The sequence below is a fragment of the Alosa pseudoharengus genome, unplaced genomic scaffold (genome assembly GCF_046254945.1).
Source record: "Alosa pseudoharengus isolate Yale_2024_CS ecotype anadromous, Long Island Sound unplaced genomic scaffold, YU_APseudo_1.1 YU_APseudo_1.1_scf_2, whole genome shotgun sequence".
NCBI lineage: Eukaryota > Metazoa > Chordata > Actinopteri > Clupeiformes > Clupeidae > Alosa > Alosa pseudoharengus.
Window position 1 is genome coordinate 13,838,555 of NW_027468663.1, and position 27,436 is coordinate 13,865,990.

Below are 27,436 nucleotides of genomic sequence, written 5' to 3' on the forward strand. Positions count from 1 at the left end.
TTTGTATAAGTAATAAAGTAATGTAAAGTGCAAAATATTTGTAAATAATGTTAAATATTTTTGCTTACATTTCCTACATCTGTGACATACTTGCACACCATGTATTTGCAGAGAATTTCAACAGCAAATATCCATGAGGAAGTGCAAACACTGCATTACATTCCCAGGAATTTTCCCTATGTTGTTTGATTGGGTTATAACAGATACTTTCCCCTATGTTGTTTGATTGGGTTATAACAGTCACTGGTTAGTTACATTCACTTTGTGTTGTGCGTCTGTTCCACATGGCTTCCCCTGATGAGTGAGGCTGAGGATGAGTCTCTATTAAAGTGAAAGCACTCAGCTGCACTGGCCATTTTAGTTCATGACCGACCAGCCCCAGGACACTGCGGAATTTGCAGACTGGTCTTCATGGAACCGATGTCTATTTTATATTACTACACATCAAACATGGCTGATCTTCTAATGACAGAAGAGATCCCTGTTACCCCATCTTGCCATCATTCTCTTTTTTCATGTTCTTCATCTTTTCTTCTCTTTTACTTTCTGATCTTCTCTCTTTTAAAACACTAGAGAGACCTGTGCTGTGGCAGCAAAAGAGAGAGAAATAATCATTAGAGTGCACATAATTTTGCCTTCTTGACAGGTAGTCTTTATCTATCAGCTCAGCTTCATTTGATAGTAACCTACAACAAGGCAAAGGAGCTATTCCCATTGAATGCAACATGCACATCTGCATCTTACTTCATTGGTCTTTACTCTAAGCTCACTAAGCAGTGGGTGTCATTTGGGCTCACACTATATCGTGGCAGCATTAAGACAGCTAAAAAGATGACATCATTCTTAATACAGACATCCCGTAAACAACCTCAGCCAATGAGGTGCAGGCATATTGAATGGTTAAGCCAATCAGAGGGCTTGCTGGGCTGATCACTGGGTCCCTCTGTGTGCTGCCACTGCCTAGAGCGTCAGGCAGCTGTGTGTGTGTGTGTGTGTGTGTGTGTGTGTGTGGGGGGGGGGGGGGTCTGATGGGAACTGAATGAAGGAGGAGCCTGTGAGGCTGGAAGAGAGAGAGACATAGAGAGAACGTGTGCACGCGAGAGAGAATCACAGGGAGATGCTGTTGCCAGGGAACAGGGAAAATGATGAATCGCCTGATGCTAACAGTTTATGTGTGAGCAAAACAGATAGACTGACAGACAGAGTGATGGACCAACAGACAAGCACAAACATATTGGCTTATGTTAGCTGAAGAAGAAAACAGAAAAATGATAATGTTAACCTTGTGAGAGACAAATAGTCAGAGAGAGAGGGAGAGAACCAATGAGGGATTGAAGGAGAGAGGAGAGGGTGGGAAGCAGAGACGTACCTCAGGTGGGGATTGCATAATAGCAGCAGAGCACAGCGTAGCGTTCAGCACACCACCCAGCCTCTGTGGGATTACTGCCTCCTCCATCACCACAGCAGCTGAGAGGATCGACACACACACAAACACGACGCAACGGACACCCCCCATCCTCCCCACCCACGTCCCCTACTTTAGAGATGGAGGACTGCAGGCTGACCGGCGAGCCGTCTAGGAAACATCAGAGCGGGCAGTGTGTCGCCATGGCCACAGGCTGAGGATGGGCATCTGTGGTGGAGAGAAAGCTGAACTAGGCGTACGGATCTGAGCAGACCAGCTCCCGTCCAAACGGACCCCCCCCCCCCACCACCACCACCACCTCCAGCCACCACCACTACCACTACCCCCTCCTCCAGCCAGCCAGCCACCACTTCCTGCCAGGGGCTGCCTGCTTTTGTCTCAGCGCGGGTGGGCAGAGAGGCACCAGGGGCTCCCCCCGCTACCAGCCGCTCCCCCCGCTACCCGCCGCTCCCCCCGCTACCAGCCGCTCCGGCGACGCAGAGGGAGATACGGAGATACGGAGCCTGAAGCTGAGGTGAGTCTGATCTCAATGTAAACAAGCTGCTGGATGCTATGTACTGTTATGTATGGGCCAGGCAAGAGAAGATGACACCAACTCAACATTTCGAAAGAGAGAGAGAGAGAGAGAGCGAGAAAGAGAGGGATGAAGATGAAGAGAGAAGCGAGAGAACACACAGAGAGGAAAGTGGAGGCAAAACTGAACGCCTTCACCCTCTTCTCTGGTCCGAGAGTTAATCCCACTAATTGGGTGAGCTGACGTAATGTTTTTGTTTCTCTGTCAGTAAATTGAGTGAAAAGGGGGGCTGGTGCAGACGGTGGGCTGATTAAGATGGGGACGCAGTGGGAGCATACTAGCCCACGTGAGGAGGCCTGCGTGCCCTCTCTGAGCAGCTCCTCATTTCACGCCACATTTGGTGCCTCTAATCAGGGTTAAATAGCACAGGCAGTTGTCCGATTCTGTTCATCACGAGATATGGATCTGTCATTTTCTAATGACCACTGGCTTCCATCTTTCTCTCTCTCTCTCTCACTTTCTCTCTCCTTTTTTTTCTCTATATCCCTGGTTACAATATAGTTTCTCCAATTGCGTCTCCTCACTATCAAGCTTACCAGTGAGCGCACACATCTTTGCTCGGTCCTGCACTTGAGGAATGTGGTTGTTTTTTTCTTGATTCCTGTCCACCTGTGAGCAATACTGTACATAAAGGAGCATCCCTTTTGTATTTCCACTATGAAATGGTGATTTTTAAGAGCGGTGTTAAATTGTATCTGATGTATGTGTTAGTGTGTGGTATGTAGGGTTGTCAGAAATGTGTGCATGCGCCATGCATGTATTTATTATGCATGTGTATGTTCATGTGCATTTCTGTGTCTGTGTATATGCATGTGTGTGTGCGTGTCTGTATGTATTATTGTGTATGAGAGAGACAGCATGTGTGTGTGTGTGTGTGTCTGTGTGTTTAATTGTGTACGTGCATATGTTTACATATGGGAGGGAAAGCCATCTGCATGTTGGTGAGCATGTGCGGCTGAACTGCTTACTGCTGGGCTGTGTGAGCCTCAGACTCAGCTGAGCATCTGCCCTGAAGTGCGCTAACATCTGCAGAGGCAAAAGCAGCTCCACTAATCTCCTGATGCCATGCTAACCATATACACATAGGAGTCATGCCTTATGGGTGGTGATGTGACTTATCTTTGCATTATCTAGGATATTGTAGGAACTTGCATAACAGAATGACCATAAAATACACTATGAAATGTATTCAAATACCTTAAACCTTAAACTACCTTAAATTATCCCTAAAACAGTTTAATTTGTTAAACAGGCCATTAATTTTACCTTAAATGGCATTTTAAGGCGTGACCCCTTAATCTACGTGTCAAGTCAGGGGTTCCCTTTATGTGTTGTGATTAAGGGGGTTATTAAGGACAATTTAAGTATCTTAATTATATTTTAAGGTGTTAATTCAGGGATACCTTAATTAAGGAGGGAAATTAAGGGAAAATCAAAAAAGTAAGGGGTAAATTCAGTAGGCTTCTCTCCTTAATCAACCTTAAACTATGCACATTTCTACTTAAAAACTACTTAATTATTAAATAAGGGGTCAAATGATTTCCATTGCAATTTCATCAGGTGCTATTACTGTACTGCTTGAATGTTGTCATGCAGTCATCTTATGTGGTATTCAGTGCAACCTCAAATGTCACCAGCGCAATAAGTAGAACTGTCTCTACTGTATTTTTAAATGAATGGTGGTGTTGTATTTGTTTGTTGCTGTTGTTAATGTTAGATACTATTTTTGGCAGTGACTTTTTGATGTCAGTGCAGCACAGGGCACGTTATTGTTTGCTCGTCCACCACGTGTTGGTCAGCGTGCGCCTCGGGGCTGCACTTTTACTCAGCGTGTGTTGCTCTTCCACATGGCCACGCTCACGCATCAATCTCATGCATCAGAACCGGCCCAGTGGCCACTGAGCAGCGGAGATTGATCCATTGTCTGACTGCAGCACAAATCAGGCCCCGGTCTCTCTGGAGCTGAGTGCTCACCGCTCTGCCCCAAATGCATTAAGCTTCGCTTCTGTGTGGAACAGGAGAATAGGACTGTAGCTGTTGTAACTGTTGGGGCAGCCGTGGCCCAGTGGTTAGCACTCTGGACTTGTAACCGGAGGGTTGCCGGTTCGAGCCCCGACCAGTAGGCATGGTTGAAGTGCCCTTGAGCAAGGCACCTAACCCCTCACTGCTCCCTGAGCGCCGCCGTTGAAGCAGGCAGCTCACTGCGCCGGGATTAGTGTGTGCTTCACCTCACTGTGTGTTCACTGTGTGCTGTTTGTATTTCACTAATTCACCGATTGGGTTAAATGCAGAAACCAAATTTCCCTCACGGGATCAAAAAAGTATATATACTTATACTTAGCTGCCCGAGATACCAGAGCAAATTAAGTGGTGGTGTAACATCTGGAATGAGTTGATCTCTGCAGCACTCTGATCAACTTATGTTGTTTAAAATAGACCTATCATCACCTTTCTAAAACAATGGCATAAGTCACTTTTCTTTCAGGTTTTTCAGAAAAAACACAAAAAACTTGGATTTAGTCACGATAAGTCGAGCAACGAGTACGAATTAACAGGTATGAAAAGGGACCAGATTCCAAAAATAATTCTGTGCACTGAATTACTGTCTGTATAAAGCGTCTTGTAAATAAACTACCAGTGCTTTTTCAAAGATCTCAATGTCTCGTTTTAAATGTCAAGGCCCTCGGAAGTCTACCAATGAAGTATGGAGCTACTTTGAGCCTCGTAACTGGTGTAAAACAGTGATTTATTTGCATGGCTAGGCTGATGCCTGAGGTACCCCCATTGAAAAACTGTTGGTAGCATCGGCTTACTAGCGCCAGATTTCTGAGTGCAGGGGACAGGCCAAGATGAGCTATGAGACATACGTTCACACTCGGTATCATGTTTCAACTAACTTTAAGTCAATATCACACCGGAATTCTCCTTTAATGGAATACTTTACAAAATAAGCAAAATAAAATCACAGCAATGTGAATCATCTCTCTCTCTCTCTCCCTCTGTCAGTGACCCCAGCCCTGACCTCCTGTGGAGGGTATGGGTACAGCAGAGGCCACCTTACGCATGGAGAACATGGAGGTCAAGGATGAGTGGCAGGACGAGGACTTCCCCCGGTAGGCCAACCAGTCAACCCATCCCCACTGTGCGTGTGTGTGTGTGTGTGTGTGTGTGCGTCCGAGTGTGTGTGCATGAGAGGGGACATAAGGGTTTAAACTTAACACACTCTTATGCTCACTCTTGTGTGTTTAGGACATAATATGTCTACTGTGGAAATAGGCATATCGTGCTCACCCATATTTGGTTGATACTTTGCAGATACAGTAGTAGCCTATTCTTGCATGGAGGTAAAATGAGTTCAGAAGTTCTGACCCAATGTATTCATTCATTAATTATTAGCTCCATATTGTTAATAATAAAACTTGTTGGAGGTGTGCACAAACGAACTCTACACTCACAATGCTTAAGCCATTGTGTCATATAGCTAAATACCAAACCACCAATAACAGACATACTATATGTTTATGACTGGTTGTAGTAGCCCAGGTAGCACGTGAGGTGCTCTCTGTCTCAGTATTACTCAGCACCTGGTAGTAAGAATGCATTTTACAACACCTCTGAGGAAGTTGTAAATCATGATAGAGAGGACTGCCCACCTACAGAATAGACTGAGACTTTTGTCTAAAACCAGGAAAGGGTGATAAAATGGAGGAGTGGAGGAGATAAAAGGACTGTGTGGGAGGCAAAGCTAACTCTAGAACGCTCAAAGTCCTCAAAGCTTGTTTTGAAGAAAAGGAAAAAAAACATTCAACAGCAAACACAGACAGTTGCATTTCTTGGAATCCCTTTCAGTAGGTGAGTTCACACAGAACAGACCCCACCACCATTAACACCATCAATGTTAACAGGTACTTACCAACAGACATGGGCAATATTTCAATTATATGTATTTAAAATATGTATTTAATTACTTTAGCGTATTTAGTAATTTGTATTTTGCAGGATTGGAAAAACTCAAATGTAGTTTGTAACAAAATACTTTGAGGGATTGTATTTAAGTATTTCAACTACTTAAATACTTCTCAAATAAGCCAAAATGTCATCACTCAATTAAATATACTACCCGGCCCAGTATAACCATGACAATAGGCAATGCTTATCATAAAGCCAAAGACCAGAATCTTGGTGAATCTGGTTTTAAGAATAGGCTGGGTGCCTGGAGATATCCTTTGGGCAATTCTCTATATTCAACTGTAAAGTTGACCTAAACATTTCATTACCCTTTTGGAAGAAATTTTGGAAGAAAAGCATGAAATGTTTACACATTTTCCATTTTTCTTGCTGTGGTATGCCACATTGTGACCAACTTAAAAGTGTTAGATCCAACTTTCTTCTATATTACGATCCCCTCTGAACATGTGTAAAGTTGAAAAAAAATAAAAGAAAAGTCAATTGTGGGAGCCAAAATTGTCAACAAAATGGGGTGTAAACCCAATTTGTTTGTTTATGTCAATTTTTGTCACCCTGTAGACCAGGGGCAGAGTGGGGCACTAAAATCCACCGGGAAAATTCGGACGGCACCCCCCCCCCCCCAACCCATCGTGCAAGGATATATCTGGGTATCATAGCACTCCATAGTTGCCTGTAAATTTAAAAAAAGGCCTAGCCTAGACAATGTCAACCTAATAACACAGGTAATTAAATAATTGAAAAAACAGGCACTTTGAATAGTTTTGTACAAGAACGATTAAAGTAAGTCTAAATAGGCGAGTTCCACAAACCATTTATCAGCCTGAGTGGCCCACTAATTAGTCATTAGGCTAGGCCTAGGCTACATATCAACATAAGACTAGCTTGTGCTAGTTTCAATAACGTCAATGCTTTAGCTCCTAACCTTTCTCTCTGCCTTCCATCCATATGTAAAACAGCAAGCAACCACGCAAATCCGTCGACTGTCAAAACTCCTGTAGCTTTCCTCGAACTTGATCGTTTGTAGGGTCATGCCATTAGATGAGGGGCCGCTCATTTATCCCCCTACATTTCTGTAAATAGACTTGACCTGCAATCGGTTCATTGGATAAACCAGAAACACATTCCCCATTCCCAGGAGGCTTTGCTCCATTCTAGTTTAGGCTTACGTTAATTTAAGTACAAACAAACAAATTAAATTGTCATTTTTTATTTGTGATGAAAGTTCTGTAACGCCTAAATCAGACAAAAATGAATTAAGATAAAAAACTAAGGCTAGCCTACACAAAAATCAGCATGGGAGAGATGAGTGTGCAGGGTAACCATGAATGACATATAGACAGTGAGCAAGTGGTATACTGGTTGGACTTTTTCCAATTGATAGTGTGAATCTCGGAGATTTTCGCGGAAGATTCTTAGTGCATCAGCCGAGTCGATGGCCGCGGACGACTTAATAACTCTATGGGCCGGCCAGCATCACGCAGACTCATCGGCCGGTGAAGCACCCGATTTTGTTCCCCATACAATTCATGTTTCCCCTCTCTTTACACGGAATCTCTAGTCGGTTACCGTAGCTGAAAACACGGAAAACGCAATACAGCACTGTGAATACGCACGATAACCTAGCAACAAGCAAGAACTTCAAAACAGTGGCGTAAAGGAAACAGGAATTCCGGGGGAACCAAATCGGGTGCTTCACCGGCCCACCGGGAAAACTCCCGATCGTCCCGATTGCCACTCCGCCCCTGCTGTAGACAACGTAAAGCCCCTTAGAACCCCTTAGAACATGTCAGGAAGTTGAAAGAAATGAAAAAGTAACTAGGAGCTTGAATTGTCAGGTGTGTTAAGTGTTACAAGACTACAATTTGAAAACGATACAGATAAGATACTGAGGGAGAATATTAGGACCACGGCATTTGACCCCATGACCTTGAGTACCTAATAGCTGATGTTCATTCTTACTATAGGACAGTATTAAAACTTGGATTTGACATGAGGATTTATGTAAGGAGTAACATCCTCTGAGTTGTCCTGATATGCATGAGAGTTCAAGAGTGCAGCACGCACATCCAAGTAGTTGAGTACTGGGTGCTGGACAGTAAGGCACAAGCAAGAAGAAGAATGTTGAGTCTGCACACCTGGTGTGTGGACTCAACGTTCTTCTACTTGCTTGTGTCCTGATATTCAGAAATAATGGAGACGGAGACAAAGACCTCCCGGAGTGGAATTCTCTCCCAAGTTAATTAATTCCGTATATTGGGACACCTTATAGGTTGTTATTCTGTTTATCCCCTATGTTGCCAGTAGGCATGCATTTATAGCACAACAAGGGAAATGTAGTTCAGTTTAAAAAGAGGCCGACCTGTTCAATTTGTTGTACTACTTTCATTGGTTACGGAAAATGATGGTGGGTAGTTTGCTTTGTTACAGTTGATTCCACTGTTGCGAAGCCTGCTTGTCAGTTCAATCATTGTTTACATTGATATGGGATGGTGATTACATTTTTTACCAGATCTACTTCATAGTGCCCCAATGTACAGAATTAATAGCCCCCTGCCAGCCAATCAAAAATAGTATTTATTGTCTCTTGGGGATACATTTTCAATAATATGCCTTGTTAGTATACCATGATTATTGTGTATTTTTGTATTTCCAAATGACCAATTACTTGTATTTTAATTAAATACATTTTTCACATCAGTATTTTGTATTTTATTTTGTTACATTTCATGAGCCAGTATTTGTAATTTGTAACAAAATAGTTTTTGATGTATTTGTGCCCACCTCTGCTTACTGCGTGTCAACCAAAATACATACAATTACCCTATCATGTCTGAATGCAGTTGTATCCTTGAGGTTTAGTATAAGAGATTATGAGCCTTTTCTCTTAATGTTTGAAGGGGTGAAGAATGATTTTGGATTGCATATGGCTGGAAAGTGCCTGTAACCAGAACAGCATTAATCATTAATCAAAATGAATGCAAGAGAGCTGCTTATAATGAATTAAAAAATAGCCTGTGTGTTCAGTTGATGTTTGTTCAGGCACTGAGGGATGCTGCCAGTTATTCAGAACTGAGGGAGGCCAAATAACACAACACTGATTATTATAGCCAAAGGGAATCAGCAGAGAACCACAATCCAATGTCCTCTATGCCATTTGTAATCAAACATAGGCGTAGAGCCAAGAAATGCCTGGGACTCAATATCAGGGAATGACGCCAGTGTTAGTTCTCTGTTCACACCACACAAGATGAGAGCTTGCCTCTGGTTTTCATCTCGGGCTGAGGCACATTTCAGAGGAAGACAGTGAGGAAGCCTCCTGAAAGGAGAAACAAAAGAAAGAAAGGGAAAAAAAGAGAAAGAGAGAGAAGGGAGGAGGATAGGATGGGACCGGAGGATTAGAAAATTAGCACTTTTCAGTGAGCGCTGAATTGCAGCATATCCAGGGGGAATGTGGTAAGCCACTCATTAGAAGATCACTCTCCCATGTCTGGCCTGATGCTCAGCGTGTGGCCCTGCTGCCTCACACAAGCAGACAGCATGTAGGTCAGGATTAAACAGCTACACTGCTGATCATGGTTCACACACACACACACACGTACACACACATACACACACACATATGCACACACACACACACACACGCATACATGGACATGCACAAGCACACACACAAGCACAAAAACACACACACTCACACTCACATAAACCTGAGGTTTACACAACACACACACACTCAACACTCACCTGAGGGAGCTGAATGCTCCAACAACAGTCATTTAGGAGGAGAAAAAATGTAACTGTTCATAACCAAAACGATGTTCTGAAGTTCTTTACTGTAATCCTTCTCATATCCTGCTGTACAGTTGTTACCAAATCCTTTCCTCTCTTATTTCCCAGTGACAGAGCCTAGTCTATGTGAATGTGTCTGTGTGTGTGTCTGTGTGTGTGTGTGTGTGTGTGTGTAGATGTGATGTGTGTGTTTGGGAAGAGGGCTGATATTTAGAATGTCAGTGCGCTTCCTGCCCCTCTCCTCTCTCTGCACACATGCTGACAGGCTTGGCTGTGAGACAAGCCCCAGGGCGGGTGCATAATTACTGTTGTCCTCCACATACGCTCGCCAAGCTATTGTTCCTTCAGAGGCAGAGAAGCAAAAACCAGATTCAAATGTTTCAAATGCTCTACTCTTTTCAGTTATATCTTTCACATCTGAGTAAAAATGATGCTCTCTCTCTCTCCCCTGTTTCTAACCACATGATGGTGTCTCCCTCTACTGTATGTGGGACGTTTGCTTCGTGGCTGTTGACATTGAGCTTGCTCTTTGGGACCTGGAGGCCATTCCCTGTTCCAGAATAACAGCCTGGCTTGAATCTATGTTAACGGCAGGTCAATTTACTGTAAAACGTAACTCTCGCCAAAATGCAACCTAGGGTCTTTTTGTGAATGTTCCTGATTCAAACGTTTAAAAGCATAATTACGTTGAAAGCGCCACTTTTAAGACTGACCGTATTGTCATTTTCGGGTCAAATGGCCTTTTGAATGGGAGTGCTAGGGACACTACTATTTTGATGCATGACACTATTTTTAATATACTAAGAAGTCTCAACACAACATGAAACTTTGAAGTATCACCAGGGTCTCTACACATGCACATGAACTCGAGCATTGAGAACATTGTTTGTGTACACAGAGTTTACTAAAAAGAAAGAAAGAAACTCACTTCTGGACTGGCAAGATGGCGGTGACCGGAAAAAACAAGTGAGTTGTTTAAAACCTTTCTTTTTAGTAAACTCTGTGTACACAAACAATGTTCTCAATGCTCGAGTTCATCAACTTCAACGGTAAACAGTAAAATGTTAACCTCACAAGTTAGAGTTTCCTTGACCCCTATGCAGTGGTCACCAAGCCGCTTGTTCCTACAGTCTCTCTCCCCTCCAGCTGTGTTGTGTAAAGACCCTGTCCTTTGCTGTGGTCGCAGCGATCGTGGTTGTTTCGGTCTCGTCCCTCTGTGTGCTGGTAACAGTGTTGTGGTAAAGTCTCTCCTCTGTATGTCCTTCCCAACAGGCCTCTGCCTGAGGATGGAGAATCATGTGGCCTGACAGACAACACAACCTGTGAGTAGACAAGCATGAGCCACCATGACTCACACTGAAAACTGTAATCAAATGCATGTCCAAATATAGACACAGACTAGGAGTGTAAACATTGGTAGTCTCCGGTTTATTTTATTTTTCCTGGCAATCCACCAACAACAGCGAGTGTGAAACTATCCTCTGGCATTTTTTTCAATTAATGCAGATTAACAGTTTCAAAACATTTACTTTTGCAAAACAACAGGAGTAGATCATTCCAAGTATCCAGGTATAAATAGGGACATTTTTATTCTGTGCTGGAGACCATGATAGTCATCGTGCTTTTGCAGCTCCCGCTGGCCCTCTACATGTTGGAGAGGACATGGTGTCCTCGTCTCGTAGGAAACGGCGGACTCTGATCGCCCCGGAGATGAACCTGTCTCTGGACCAGAGTGAAGGTTCTATCTTGTCTGATGACTTCCTGGAGACACCTGACGACCTGGACATCAACGTGGATGACATTGACACCCCAGATGAGACAGACTCTTTGGAGTTTATCACCAACAGCAACGAACTGGAATGGGAAGGTTAGCACAAGGTCAATTAGGGGTCACTATGTTACTGCGACATATTTCAGTCTCCAGTTGGCAGGGAAGTTAGGTAACCTTTTTAAATCAATAACAATTACCACATAAACAGGATTGTATATGAAAATCAATACTACTGTACTCTTTTAGGGTGTTTTAGATTAATTAAGCTTAATTAGTATAAACTTAAAGACCCTGTGAACCAAAATCTGAGATTTGTTTTGAAACACCTTGTATAGGTTTGTTTCAAGACTGTAAACTGTGTGGTACTGAATTGTGGAGTTAGACCATTAAACAGGACATAATAATTTTGTAACTTGCACTAAGTAGTAGGTTAGCTCTCATGTAGCAAAAATCAAAGTTTGCTGTCTTAAGGTATCAAAGGTAACAAAACCCATTCAAGGTCAGCTTACAGAACTGTGTAGGGCAAAACGTCTACATTTCAGACGTCTTCATCACTGCAAGAGTTGTGTGATGTGATAACCAGGTGTGATTCAAAATTCAAAATCCCCAGATTATTTTCTCTTTGGAAGAATCACAAGTACCCAAATCTGATCTGATCGGGAGTGGTTAATGACAACCTTCTCTGTGATGTGAACTCAAAACACATTTATTCTTGGGTTACAGGGACTTTAAGGACCTTTCAAATCTGTGATATTCAATTAATAACTTTACTCGCACTTTATATTACAGTCCAAATTAAGCCATGCATATGTTAAGATGCATGTATAAAAGCTGCAATAACAAATTCAATTTAAACAAAATTATAGCAAATTTCATGCAAGAATGCAGCCAGATTTCTTCAGTGGGGGCAGGGGGGGGCACAGGAGATTTATACAGGAAAGAACTCAAAATTAAGATGAAACTGACGTGAGCCTTGCTAAATCCCCTCTGACAGATGACACCCCCGTGGCCTCGGCGAAGGGTCCCCCGGGCGACAGCGCGGGGCAGGGCAGAGAGGAGGCCGAGGCGGCCAGCCGCCTGTGGAGGACGGTGATCATCGGGGAGCAGGAGCAGCGTATTGACATGCAGGCCATCAGGCCGTATCTGCGCGTCGTCACCCATGGAGGTCAGTCTGCATAAGGGAGGGGGAGAAGGCCGTGCTGATGCAGACACATTTTTTGTTTTTGGAGGATTAACTTTTGATAAACCTTTGATCGGTGCTTCTACACCTCATAAACAAATGTGTGTCTGTGTGTGTGTGTGTCATGTGTGTATGTGTGTGTGCGTGTGTGTGTGTTTGTGTGTGTGTGTGTGTGTGTGTGTGTGTGTGTGTGCGGGCGTGGGTGCACGTTTGTGAATGTGTGCCTCTTCTCCTGTCTTCTCTCACTCAGGTTACTATGGCGAAGGCCTGAATGCTATCATCGTGTTTGCAGCTTGCCAGCTCCCCGATAGCAGCTGTACGGATTATCACTACATTATGGAGAACCTCTTCCTGTAAGGGCACTCTTCCTCTCAAAAACAGCTCTATGGCTGTTTCCCAAATGGCATACTGCTCATATACTGATCTTGACAGAAAAGTTATATGTAATATTCAGTAAGTAGTAAATCAGTATGGCATTTCAGAAACAGTCTATGGTATTCTTCACCTTCCTAAGCCACCCAGAAAGAACACATAGTGATAAATGTGCACCTCACATCTACTGCAGGTCACTCTAGATAGTGTCAGGTCAATAAATGCTAATATGCATATATGACATATATGATATAGTATACACACTCAGTTTGTATTGTTATTTGCATGGGTTTGATACTTTGTGTGGTGTGAACTTTAAACGCAGGTACGTTATCAGCAGCCTGGAGATGTTGGTGGCAGAGGACTACATGATTATTTACCTGAACGGAGCCACTCCTCGGAGGAAGATGCCTGGCATCAACTGGCTGAAGAGGTGTTACCAGATGATTGACAGGAGGTACAATAGAGGATGACTCTGGCACTACTGTTCATGATGTAGAAACATCACTGATGTCTATGATAAATCTACTATCGGAAGAAAACATTAAGAATCTTCATATTTCAATTCAAATTGATCAAGCATAGCACAAAATCACACAATGTACAGAAATACAGACTGGCAGAAGGATAAGGTTATTTGGTGCAGTGAGTTTATGCTTGTCTTGAGTGCTGCACTCCAAGGGCCTCTGCATTTGTTCCTTTCGTGCTGCTCTCAGGTTGCGGAAGAATCTGAAGTGTCTGATTATCGCTCACCCTTCCTGGTTCATCCGGACTGTTCTAGCCATCTCAAGGCCTTTCATCAGGTCTGCTTACGTATTTATCGTCTTTCCTCTTTCTTTGAAGGTGAAAACCCCAAATCTTTGTGTCTGTTTGAAAATAGCCTAGATAAAGGATAGGCCTATTTATTCATGTTCTTGCAGCAACATATATGCAGTGTTTGAATTGCAGATTTTTCATCTCAGTTTTATTTAAATGAATGGATCACTTTAACCCTAGTTTTTCAAAGATAATCCTCCTGTCTGATACAGACCTAGCCAATTACTCATGTAGGCCTATAAGTAAAATAGGTTGGTATTCTCACGTTGTCTGTATCTCTCTTGTGAGTCACAGCCGACAGCTCATTTGTCATTATCATCATCACCTCTCTGCAGCGTGAAGTTCATGGAAAAGATCCGTTACGTGCAGAGCCTGGAGGAACTCGGGCAGATGGTGCCCATGGACCACGTGCAAATCCCGGAGTGTGTGCTGCAGTGAGTATATTCAACCAGCAGGGGGCACTGAGTAGACAAACAAATGAGCACAGGGCATCTGCAAGCGATCAAGTAGTGAGTTGCAAACGCACAGCATGCCAGGTCTGTGTTCCAGATCGGCGGTGGGACTCAGTCGGGTACTTTAATCCACAATTAATCATTTTAATGACGCACGGGAGTACCTTTGAAGCATGTCTCTAGGGCTCTAAAATATTGTATTTCTATTCATCTGTCTGATATGTCCTTGATTGAAACATGCCAAAGGAGGTTTAAAGCTGTGTGTGTGTGTGTGTGTGTGTTTTCGAGTGGAGGGGGGGGGGGGGTTGCCCTCCATTGACTTAAAGGGGAAATTGAGATAGAAAAGAGAGAGGTGAGGATTGTATGACACGAACACGGGGTTGAGCGTCAGGCAAGTCGTGGTCACACGATAAGGTCAGACGCTGCGACATCTGGCTTAACGTTTTTTTTTTTTTAACTGCCTTCAGGTACGACGAGGAGAGAATGAAGGTTCAGAGGGAAAGGTAAATAAAACATTAGTTCATCCTTTGGTATTACACAAGTATGATTTTTTTAAATAGTCTGCAAGTCCATGCAAGCAACATTCAGTTCAAGTTTCATTCTTGTCAGGCATGTCTTTACAGTAGCCAACCCCCCTAACAGAGCCGGCCTGGTCTGGGCATAAGTCCATGGCCAGATCAGGATCATTCCCCCTGTATCTGGATATATATTCTATTCTGCTGTTTGGACATGCATTGCTAATATTCAACAGTGTGGTTTTGTGATGGGCACAGGCATGCTTCCCAATCATTTGCCATATACTTTTTGTAAGTAATGTGCAGAATCAATTCGGAGAGGAAACACGAACACCACATTTTATGAAATGTTATATAGTTATACAACACAGTGAAGAGCACATCTTTATTCACTCATTGGTTTGTTTGTTTCTCATTTTCTCTCAACGCTGCAGTTCAGAGCGGGAACAGCAGCAGCCAGAGGCATCTGCCACTAAAGAGAGGTGAGCATGTGGACTGTGTGTCTGTGACACACACACACACACACACACACACACACACACACACACACACACACACCTCATGCGTAAAGTCTATGCTGTGCATGTTTGGTGGTGGGATGAATAAAGTATCTATCTATCTATCTATCTATCTATCTATCTATCCACATTCATGTACATATGCTGTCATGGTAACTGTGACCAAGTGCTGTTTGTTTATACCCTCTATTTCCCGGCAGTCCACTGTCGATGGCAGAGGAGGCAGCGCCGTGAGATGACAGAGAAGGTGAGTGAAGAGGCGTAGAGGTGGTGAGACTGGCAGCACCGCCCTGGTGGCGCAGTAACCGTAGATGCCCAATCGACAGTTTAACGGCCTCCCCGGAACAGTCCACCATATGAGGAATGTTCCTGCCAGAAAAAAGCCAGGGGTGGGCAACTCACCTCCCTCCTGACCTGAAACTTTCCTATGCTCTCTCTCTCTCTCTCTCTCTCTCTCTCTCTCTCTCTATCTCTCTCTTTCTCTCTCTCTACTGTTACATAAACCCACATCTGCTGGGCTCTTTAACACAGAGTGGCTGCACCCCACAACCTCTATGCCCACCACCACCACCACTGATCAATGCTATTTTTATGGGACTGTGCTGCAATACAAACCTTTCAGACATACAGACAGCTCTACTCTCCTTTCCTCTGCTTGCCTCTCTCTCTCACACACACACACACACACACCAGGGATGGGGAGATTTATTTTAGAATGCCATGCAATGCAGTCACGCACTGTTCTGTCCAGAGCACTGGGTCGTGCATCACGGGGATGTCACTTAGCCCTTGTGCCCATGGGCCTTATGTAACATGTCCAATGTAGCCCTGCAGAGACCGGGTCCATTCTTTCATTTCTTTGATCTCAAATTTACGCCAAAGAGGGTTAAAATGTCAAGTATTTCTCAGGTGGTGTTCACAAGTGCTTTGGAATGATCTCTCACATTGTAGGTTTAAGTATTAGTATAGTAGTCCACTCCATTAACTATCAGTAGCATTTATCTGCTACTGAAAGTGTATCTTTAGATTATGAAATAGTTTAACATTAGTGCTTGGATTCAGTGCCTTAATATATGATGACAGAAACATTTCCACCACAGACAAAATGGATGATGGTCTGTATGTCAGACCCTTCAGTCTCATTCTTTGAAAGCTTTACCGCAGGTCCCACCCAGAAGTAAAGTTGAGCAACACTGCCTACACGTTCGACCTCATCCCTGACACACATCTCACAAATTAAACAGCAAGCCATCAGTTCCACAACTGGCAGGAATGCCTTATTATTGATTGATTTGAAAATGCAATAAGTACATATACTTCAATCAAGCAAAGATAATATGAAATATTGATCCAAGACCCAAGACTATACATTACTGAATACTCGTGGTTAGACCTTCCAGTTAACTAGTGCAATTTTCCACTTATTTCTCTGATTACATTCAGCTAGAGTCATGGTAATAGTGGAGGTCCATGTACCAGACATACTAACCTACATAAATAGTTCTGTCTGTGAGAAGGCTGGGAGCTCTGGCATATACAAGCTTCTTGATTGGATCATTAATCACTATGTGGAGAGAAGGATCATCTTTGGAAGGAATGAATGACCATCTTTCCTTGCACGTGAAGTCTGCTATCAGTTTCAGTGGAAAAAATAGGTCTCCTGTGGTGAAACACAAACTGATTCACATCATATTAATAACACATCTGAATGCTATTCCTTGGTGCTGATGTAGAGAAGCATTGCAATACTGCTTTTGTGTCAGTTTCTGTCAGTTTTGTAATTTTTGTTCCTTTCTTAAAATAAGGGTCCTTGAAGATGCACCTGCTTCTTAACCAGCAGTCCTGCATGAGTTCAATGGAATGGAGAAATGGACAGCACACTGAAAAGGAAACGTGACTGACTGTCAACTGTATCGTCATTCTTGTCTTCACTGCCAAAAGACCCATGTGGTCTAGTCAGCCTATACTGAACCAGCTCTTTCCTACAGACACCCTTTGGCACACATCTTGTCGAACTCTGACCTACAATGAATTTTCCATTGTAAAAAAATGCTTTCCATACCGCACGGTCTTCAGGTGCAGGTCAATCTTCTGTGGAGGAAAGTACTTTTCGAAGTGTCCAACTTCTCCTCTTTTCAATGTCTTCATCTTTTCTGTGGAGGCTCAGTGAATGTTCACCGCACACACACATCAGAGCACAACGAAGGCCCACTGCCACCATGGACTGATTCACAACCTTCCAGACCATAGAACTTGGTCTTGTTCCAAACTGCGTAGGATACCCCAGAGCTCAGCTCCTTTTTGTGCATCTGTTTTAAATCTTGCCTGATTACGTTTCCAACTGATTTAGTCAAGTCCTTTCTATGAGGCAGCTGAGGGGTGGGGGGGGGGTAAGTCTCTGTAACATAACATGTGCAGTACTATACATGTCTGTAATGTAACATTTGTGGTTAAAAACTAACTCTGTCCATTGCCATGCTGCTGCATGTCTCTGAGATCAGTGATTTCCTGGACACTGCAGATCGCCGTGTCCAGAGCACCTCATTAGTAGAAAGTGACCAGAAGCATCAAGGGACTATTATTACAAATCAAAACAGACTCATTGTGGTAACAGGGTTGTTTCTCAATGTCTGTAATTAATGATGCAGTTCATTTAAAAGTGATCTTAACTTGTTTGGTGGTTGAATTACTGACAGTACGTGTCTTGGCCTGGAGAGTGTGAGATGAGGTGGTTGTGTTCTGTAAAATGCGGTATTGTATGTAAACTGTAAGACTTTTGCCATGTGAAAATTAATTTCTTAATCTTGTACATTGACAAATGCTTCAACTACCTGAGGAGGCCTTTGAAAACGATTCAGTGAAAATAAGAGACATAAAACTGAGGCTATCTGGTGTATTACCCTACTGGTGTTCCTCTGTCTGGTTCTGTGAGGATCATCCATGTTATCAGTACAAACTATTGTTTGAATGCCATTTTAAAGATAAACTGATGCTCCGGCCAGAAAATCCTCTAATTGGAATTAACGCACATTGACTTACTGACTACTGATATACATTTACACTCACGGACACATACACATAGACTCATACACACTCTCTCTCGTTCTCTTTCTCTCTCATACACACACTCTCTCTTTCTCTCTCTCACACACACACTCACTCTCTCTCACACACACACCCTCTCTCTCACACACACACACACATGGTGTTACTCACTCTCACTCTGTCTTCCTTTATCTAGAGTACAGTATCACAGGGTATTTGGGGTCAAAAACAAAAAGCAATCCAAACCAAACAACATACAAATCAGCATTTAATACCCTCTCATAAGATATCCTAAATTACAGTTTATACACCTGAGGCTGGCATTTTGTTTGTGGTTTCTTTTCCTGTTACCAAGTTATGACTTGATACTCACGAGACCCACCCCAACACAAATACACGTGCACACACACCAATACAAACAGAAACCACTAACCTCTGCCCTCCTTTCTGTCTGCAGATGTATCTGTGTGATTTTTCTTGCCCCAAAGTAAAGGTATCAGATGATTTTGTACGCATACTGTTAATACTGCCCTTGATTTGGAAGATAAAAAGGTATTTGAAAAGTTGGTAATTATTACAGATTTTCTCAATTGCTTTGACCTGCTTAAGCAATCTGAGATCCACTTGGTTTTCATGAACACTTTCTTTTTTCATTGGGTTCACAGTTCTCACACCCTTTTGCAAAACAGTTATCACAGTTGTCATTCAAAGTCCCCAAACTCGATTGGTTTCCCCGTGCTAAACAAAAGGAAAACATCTTTTCACACTCAGCAATCATTCATTATCCATAAGAGATGCCATGTCTTGTTCTGTGTTGCTATTTCCAAGTAGGCTATGGATCTAAGGCACATTTAGAGAAATTATTGTATAGCCTATTTGGCAAAGAAAACAATACAAAAGGTGTTTATAGGTCTATTATGATGAAAAATGACAAGTTGTAGTTCAATGTAATTTGTCTTGTTTAGGTGCTTACTGTACATGTACTGTAAGTCTTACATGTCAATGACAGTTACATCTTGGGAGGAATGAATACAATTATTTTTTATTCAGTACATTTAGTCTTTTTCTAGTCTTCTGATACCATAAAAATGAAAAATAAATGGAACAGGCATAGCAAAAAGAAAAAAAACAATATATTTATACCAACAATATACTGTAAATATATGCTATGTCAAGGTTAACAAGATAACAAGATTTAGTTGTGGTGGCCATATCCAAATTGAACACATTTAAAGACTGTGGGCCACATCAATGTATTGCAAGCCATTTTCAGTCAATTCACAAGTCATGGAGAACTTCACACGGGCAGACGGCAAGGTTAGAAGCACAAGACTTGCTCTTCTTATCAGGTTCCAAAGTTCATCTCCTAATATCTGACCATGGCTAATTATAAATAGCAGAAGGTTAAAGACAGTGTAAATGGTGGTGGTGGTGTGTATAAAGGCAAATAAACCTCACTGAGTCACAGCAACAAAGCTCACCGAAAGAACTTGGAGTAGAGTCAACTCATATGCATTGTCAATAGCCTAGGGCTTTGGAGGGAAAACACGTACAAGTGTGTACACACACGTACACACACACACACACACACACGCACACACACACGTACACACACACATGCACACACACACGCACACACATGTACACGTATCCTAGTAGACATATTTGCACAGAGAGACAGAGACAAAGATTAGATCACATTATTGTCATTTTTGTAACTAAATGCTTTATATCACTCACAGGAAGTCTAGCCATACTATTTTATATGTTCATTTTAAACTTTGTATGGTTATGGTTATGGTATTTAGCAGACACTTTTGTCCAAATAATATCATATAATAGTAAATAGTATGTCATGAAATGTTGTTATTATTGATAGAGGCACCAAATAAGTCTTGGGCTTTCTGCCTCTCCCTGCACTGTATCACTTACTTTCCTCTTTCTCATCTAATGTATTTAAATTTGGGCAAATTTATCATACACATAAATCAACACACACACACATACACAGTGATTCAGTTTTGCCCAGGGACACAATGTTGAAAGTACTTCTGACTAGCTCTTGACCAGACCGGTATGGTCACATGCCCAGGGGGCAGGCTAGTATTCCTACTGAGTGCATCAGGCGGACGTGTGACGTTGCCACACACACACACACACACACACACGCACATACATACACACACACACACTCACACACACACTCTCTCTCTCGCGCTCACTGTGCCAAATATAGCATTGTTCCTCTCATCTAAAGAGAAAGCGAGAGCATGGAAATTCCTCTTCAGCTCAAGGAAAATCTGCATGCTAAGGCCACAACAAATCACAGTGTAAGGGTCATTTAATGGAGTCGATCTGGAAAGCAGTCAAACTACTCAGGTTGTCCAGACAGCATTTCTCCCCAGTTGCCAAAAAAAAGGCTGCCAAGTGAAGAGCCAGACGTGCAGAAGTCCTGTGCTGGACATCTCAAAGGGCCAACTATGAAACGCTGGCAGCTGGTAATATACTGCTGTATCAAATCCTCCAGAGGGCAAACTGAATGATGGCTTCACACTGTAATTCAGAATTACTTTCATTAAACATAGAATCTTGCCATTGGGTGCTCCTCATGCAAATGTGATTGACGTTTCATTGGCCACAATCCCACTGACATGTTTAATGTGAGCTACGTTGCACTCTGCCAAATGTGGAGAGAGCTTAGTAGGATAGCATTGTATCGATCATATACAGTAGCACTAGCTGATCATGAAACCGACTGCTTGTGATATTTGATTTGAATGTAATCATTTCCTAAACATGTAATCACTCTTAAAACAAATGTGTTGAAAATAACACAACTTCAAGAACCCATTTGTTTTAAGAGTGTGATTACATGTTTAGGACATGATTACATTCAAATCCAATATCACAAGCAGTCATTCAAGAGTGCATTCAAATGTGTAACATCCCCACATGTATGCATGGGTTATGTAGGGACTGAACAGATATTAGATGAAACATATATTTCCAGAAGTGTTACATAGTACTATTATGTGTCCTGCATACCAATGATGCATTAGGCTTCTAGACTTACAAGTCTAGAAGGGATAGCTTTCAACACTTTCCTAACTCCACACATGAATGGAGAAGGATAGGATTCTAATAACATTATAATTACACATTGGAAATGTAATGATGATATTGCAGAATTTTATAATAATGTATCTTTACATTACAGCCTTCAGTTAAATAGCATATATACTGTATGACAGGTATCATTTTCATAGCCTACTCTCTCATGATCTGCTGTGATAATTCTTGGGTAGCAGATGTTTTCAGAAAGGATTAAATGTATTGAATCATAGTTTTCACTAATCTTGAGTCATGAGTCACAGCAAGCTAATAATATATGTATCAGACTCTGAGTAATGGAATTGGTATCTGTGATGCATATTAGTAAAATAACGTCTGTACATTTGCATTATTTGATAACCTCAACCATAATATTAAAGCGGGTATGATTGGCATTCTAGTACCCACCTGCATTTGACGAAGGACGAGAAGTAACAGGTGCAAAGTTGGACGTGGGCTTCATGCAAATTCAGCACAGACTTTGTCATCGTTGATTGGACTACAGTAGTAGGCTCGAATTTCTGATAGGCTGGCATGCAACCGACCCATTGGAGCCCTGAGTACGTGGACCGGTAATTCTCCGTGACGCAAGGACCAGTGGGCTATATATTGAAGAGGGAACTCTATTCTATCAATGAAATAGTAAGGAGAGGGAGATTCTGGAGGAACAGAAAGACAGGAGCAAAGCATTCCTAAGCCTTCTGAAGTGTTAGCTTGTGTAAGGCTCTCTAAGGCCCCATCGGCTTTATCCGCATTTTATAGACCAAGACAAATCAAAACTTCAAAATGAAATACATCATTGGTATTGGCGGGTAAGTAGCCTACGATCGACTACTTTACAGGTATTTCATATAACACAGTTGTAATTTGTTTCCTTTTTTAGATGACTGTCTGACTGTTTGACTATTTTTAATATTCTAGCGTGACCAACGGAGGCAAAACCACGTTGACGAATGTACTGCTGAAAACATTGCCTAATTGCTGTGTAATACACCAAGACGACTTCTTCAAGGTACACACTGTTCTTCTGTAATGTTCCCGTGTAAAGTTATATTAATTAGAGGATGAAGTTCAATGTTTTCTAATTAATGTGACAGTTATTTTAAAGCATTTATGTTTTAGACCTTCACATAGGCTCTTATTCATTGCTTAATTTGTTAAAAAGTCAATTATTTGAGGGTAATTGATTTAAAAGTCAAGTATTTGTAAGGGCACTTCATTAAGATAGCCTACTTGTCCATACTTAACAACAGCTTTGAGACATGTGAAGGTCTCCATTCATTTTCTTCAGTATTTGGCATGCTATAACTAAAACAATATGCTGATTAATTCCTGGACAGCCAAACACAAACGTAAACATAAACTTTACAAAAGTCCATATTTCGGACAAAAGTTCATACTCAATAATGGATGCGTCTAAGTCTCAAGAACAGATGCATCCATTATTGACTCTGTATTGAGCTTCAAGTTTAAATAGAAACTTTCTATATTCAATCTTCTCAGTGAAATGTTCCCATGGAATTTGGTGTCAGCCATGCCTCAATTAAATTTACATTTACATGTATTCATTTAGCAGACGCTTTTATCCAAAGCGACTTACACATGTCAGTTACATTACAAGGGCCATTGTCCCTGAAGCAACTTGGGGTTAAGTGCCTTGCTCAAGGGCACAATTGAACCCACAACACATGCTACTGAATGCTAGCCCAGCTCTTTAACCACTATGCTACCACCACCCATTCTGCGCTTTCACCGCCCATTACATACCCTGAAGAGCTAAATGCAGTCACCTTTTGTTGATAATGTCAACTATGACACCACTGATGACAACAACCCAATCAAGAAACCAGTAAACCTGCAGTTAAGGAGACCTTGGCTACTTTTGAGCCAATGGTCTTGCCAGGTGTATGGTAGTGCTTGGTTATCCATGTCCAGGTGTGATCAGCACTGTCTGATACACAATGCAGCAATGTTTTATTGGTCACTGTTATTTCAGCCCCAAGATCAAATAGAGGTCGGGGAAGACGGCTTTAGGCAATGGGATGGTAAGATCGGATTTCGCTGTAGAGAAAAAAGAACAGTAATGTACAGTATTTTTCTGTTAAATGTAACACTGTTAATGCTCTATTCTTAACTAACATAGCAAAAAAAAAAACACACAAAACCAAATAAACAAAGATGTTTATTCCACGCCTTAGTGTTTCGTGTGTGTAAAACAAGGCTTTGTGCTCTCTGTCTCTCTATTCTTTGCAGTCATCGAAGCCTTGGATATGGAGGCAATGGTTAACACGGTGAAAGGCTGGCTGGAGAATCCGGTGAAATTTGCCCGCTCCCACGGTGTGACAGTGTCACCTTTATCTGAGGACCCGGAGAGGGACACGCACATTCTCCTCGTCGAGGGGTTCCTAATCTACAACTACAAGTAGGTCTACATGAACCCCTGAGCAGACTCCCACATGGCCCACATGGCGTCACACACGTGATCTCTTCTTTCTAACATGTGTCACACACATGAGGCTTTTTATTTGCTTTTTGTGTATCATGACAGTAACTGTGTAATTCTGCTCTCTTTCTCTCGCAGGCCCTTGGCTGAGATCTACGACAAGTGCTACTACATTTCCATTCCGTACGAGGAGTGCAAGAGGAGAAGAAGGTGAGTTTGGAACTCGACTGTACAGTGGTCTCATCTGCAGACGTGCCATACAGTACATTTCCACGCTGCCTGACCCTGCTCTTACCTGGTACACGTCTGCACCAAACCTGAGCCAGATCTGTCCATGGGTAGCAAGTGTGCAGTGTGACATTCTGTTTGTATGTTTACAAACACATCCTATCTCTGTTACTGCAGCTCAAGGACGTACACAGTCCCTGACCCACCTGGCCTGTTTGATGGCCATGTTTGGCCCATGTACTTGAAACACAGGAAGGAGATGGACAACAACTGCAATGCTATTGGTAAGGCTTAGCTTAAGTTGTCCACCTAATAAATGCCATATCAAGATATAAAGATGAAGTAGAAGCAGCAACAGCAGCAGTAGTAGTAGTAGTAGTAACAACAACAACAACAACAACAACAACAACAACAACAACAACAATAATAATAATAATAATAATAATAATAATAATAATAATAACAATAGCAACAACATTCTTTTTTTTCCTCTAGTATATCTGGATGGCTTGAAATCGAAAGATGAGATCTACAGCCAGGTGTTTGGAAACATTCAGAACACCTTGTTGAATAGCTAATAGGTAAAATACTACACCTTCACATAACTTTAACACTTACATTTTTCCATTTTGATACCTGATAAGAACTAAGTTCTTGTTGTCTTTCTTCTTGTTTACAGTGGGACCATGGGCCAAAAATGTTGTGTATAGAATTGTAAATATCATACTTCAGTTAACAAAACATAACTTCTAAATCTAATTGAACCTCCTTGTATATACTACAATGAAAGATAACTTATTCACTATAACTAAAGACAGAAGCTAGGGATTTTGTATTGTTACGTATTGTGAACTTTTTTTAACTGACTTACAGTACCTCTGCCGCTGTACTGGAGCTGGCATGAAGGCTGACTTTTTTGTTTTCATATAAACGTAAACCTTTGCTTGGAGGATTGTTGTCCCCACCCAAAGAGACGTTTGAATCGATTTGCACTTGTGTTTGGTTTTTATTTCAACCTCAACATGATTACAAAACATACAGTTCCATGATTTAAGGTTTCATCATCTTCAAAAATAAAATTCAGAACATGGGTGAATAAGAGAAGCCTTGGATCACAAACAAATAACATAACAAAATATAAACAACACTGTTATGAAAGTAAGAGTGAATAAGAGGATTAGTCAAAAATAGAGGCATCATAATTCAAACAACCCACTTCATTGCTTCTGAGAATTAATTAAATATGTTGCACTATGATGGAACGTACTGATTTGCAATTTATTGTATTTCATACAATGAATGACAACAGCAGTGATTAGAGGGTAAAACTCTCATTTATTTGACCTGAAAGACAAGTGATGCCCACACAGATGGAAACATTGAGTCATTAGCTTTTTATCAACTTCTTTTGAAAAGATGGCTTTGTTGGCTTTATTTCTTCATTCAACAATCTCCTAAAAGTCAAATGAACCTACATTCGGCCATGAATGCTTCCTTATAAACATGGTTATATCAAACTGATCCCCATGGTTATATAATGCTGTTACTGATTTATTTATTTATTTACTTAATACTGATGCTGACAAAGTTTGTGTCGTCATGTCAAGAGTCTCAGAAGCTCTCCAGTAAGACATCAAGGCACGAGGTGCGTAAATGTGAAAAGCCAACTTCTCACCGTATGGTCAGACATTCAAAAAGTAATGGTCGCCATGGCAGTATCTTGTGATACATTGTTGGGAAGCCCTGAATGCCCACTCTTGGCATGCTGTGCGAGGCTGCTGGGTGTTGGCAGGCATGCGGGTGGATTATACATAGGCCAGATGCCTACGGTGTCAGGAGGGTAAAGTGGGCGCTTTAAATAGAACGGGATGTTTCTGATCTTGACGTGTCCTGACCAGTGCCCAGTCTCACCATGGACTCAAAGGCCAATTGCCACCTTACGAGAGCCATGCCAGGGGGAAAGGTGAGAGACTGCTTGGCATGTGCCACCTCATGTTTGCATGGCAGTGGAAAAGTTTCCATATGCAAATACATTTCATCCATGTTTGGTCAAAAAGGAAGCCTCGATTGGGGAGGCACCGACTGACCATGTGCATTTTTTTAAAAATAGAGGAAACACTCATGGGAGTCAATATAGACTGTAGCTCACTGTCCAACCTATAGACTGCAGTGCCACAAATCTACAATACATTTAGGCAGTGTTCAAATCACTATCAAATAAATTAAGCAACATATAGAAAAATGTATCAATACATGATGAGTAAAGATCAACATCTTTCCATGTCTGATGGTCAGTTTTAAGTGGACAGTGATTCAACCAAATTATCTCAGTAAATCACTGCACTTGAAAGGAATTCTGGTCACCTCTGTCAGGGTCATTTAACAGAGCAATTTATTTAATAGCTGTGCTGTGTATCAATAAACGGTAGTGCTTGCCCCACTGAGTTCTCCTACACAGGGAACATCATACATAGGGCTTGTCAATGTCACTCATAACTCATATCGTTTCACAGCCAGGCAGTATACTGCCTAGCTGACAACTGACAGCTGTAAATGTTTCGAGCCCATTTTGTTGGATGACAGCTGGAGTACTGGGGGCTTTCCATTAACACTAGAGTTATGGAAGAACGTGCTCAAAAGGGAATGGCATAAAATTACTAATATAAACAGAGTTTTAAATCATTATGTTAATCCTTACTTTTGCCACATATTTCATATGTTGCATTTGTGTTGTGCTTAACAGGTGTCACTCTGGCAAAATAGCAAGACTCAGAAGCTCTATTTCCAATCAATGCACTTTCGCAACTTTTCCCAAGAGAATTTTGCCCATTTATGGACGTCAACAACCCAGTGACAGTTTTCTACCAACAATGTTGATATACCATCTGATGTTGTATAAATAGATTTACTTTACTTTAAGAGTGTGATAGAACACTTGAAAAAGTCTCTAATGCAAGGGTGACAGTTTCAAGCCACGAGTCAGGCACTCATTAAATGCGCTTTAAGTAGGTCACATTCTTATAATCTTGGTTGCACGAGGGAAGTCGTCACGTGTGCTTCTGATATCAGCAAGGCAATCATAAAACCGGACTATCTACTAAATTAACTTCAAATCTGTGGTTGAAATGTAACTGCTGAATGTCAGAAAGTACAAGTACAAGGTCACCACAGAGTAAATGGTAACTACACAAAAAATAGGGTAACCATTTTTTGTGTTAGTGAAAAAT

At 41.8% G+C, this 27,436-nt stretch overlaps 2 protein-coding genes across 4 annotated transcripts; both read left to right on the top strand.

Annotated features, from left to right (window-relative positions):
- Window positions 1–1,901: 1,901 nt before the first annotated feature.
- atcayb (ATCAY kinesin light chain interacting caytaxin b) lies at window positions 1,902–18,286 on the top strand. Of its 3 annotated transcripts, none has more exons than XR_012988564.1 (13): window positions 1,902–1,940; window positions 5,007–5,113; window positions 11,031–11,080; window positions 11,389–11,625; window positions 12,524–12,694; window positions 12,960–13,062; window positions 13,407–13,538; window positions 13,798–13,924; window positions 14,233–14,331; window positions 14,817–14,852; window positions 15,299–15,346; window positions 15,583–15,629; window positions 17,188–18,286. XR_012988564.1 is itself a non-coding variant. In XM_076293812.1 (13 exons), the coding sequence occupies exons 2-12, from the start codon at window positions 5,037–5,039 to the stop codon at window positions 15,614–15,616; spliced, it is 1,074 nt and encodes a 357-aa protein (XP_076149927.1). In that variant the 5' UTR covers window positions 1,902–1,940; window positions 5,007–5,036; the 3' UTR covers window positions 15,617–15,629; window positions 17,188–18,286. The 3 variants fall into 3 exon arrangements, 1 of the variants encoding a protein (XP_076149927.1); XM_076293812.1 differs by having other exon boundaries at window positions 13,798–13,884; XR_012988563.1 differs by lacking the exon at window positions 17,188–18,286 and having other exon boundaries at window positions 14,817–15,346.
- A 3,893-nt stretch (window positions 18,287–22,179) lies between these two features.
- nmrk2 (nicotinamide riboside kinase 2) lies at window positions 22,180–25,195 on the top strand. Its single transcript, XM_076293813.1, has 8 exons — window positions 22,180–22,350; window positions 22,460–22,550; window positions 23,535–23,583; window positions 23,792–23,960; window positions 24,120–24,191; window positions 24,387–24,493; window positions 24,705–24,790; window positions 24,889–25,195. The coding sequence occupies exons 1-7, from the start codon at window positions 22,325–22,327 to the stop codon at window positions 24,785–24,787; spliced, it is 597 nt and encodes a 198-aa protein (XP_076149928.1). The 5' UTR covers window positions 22,180–22,324; the 3' UTR covers window positions 24,788–24,790; window positions 24,889–25,195.
- The last annotated feature ends 2,241 nt before the right edge of the window (window positions 25,196–27,436 follow it).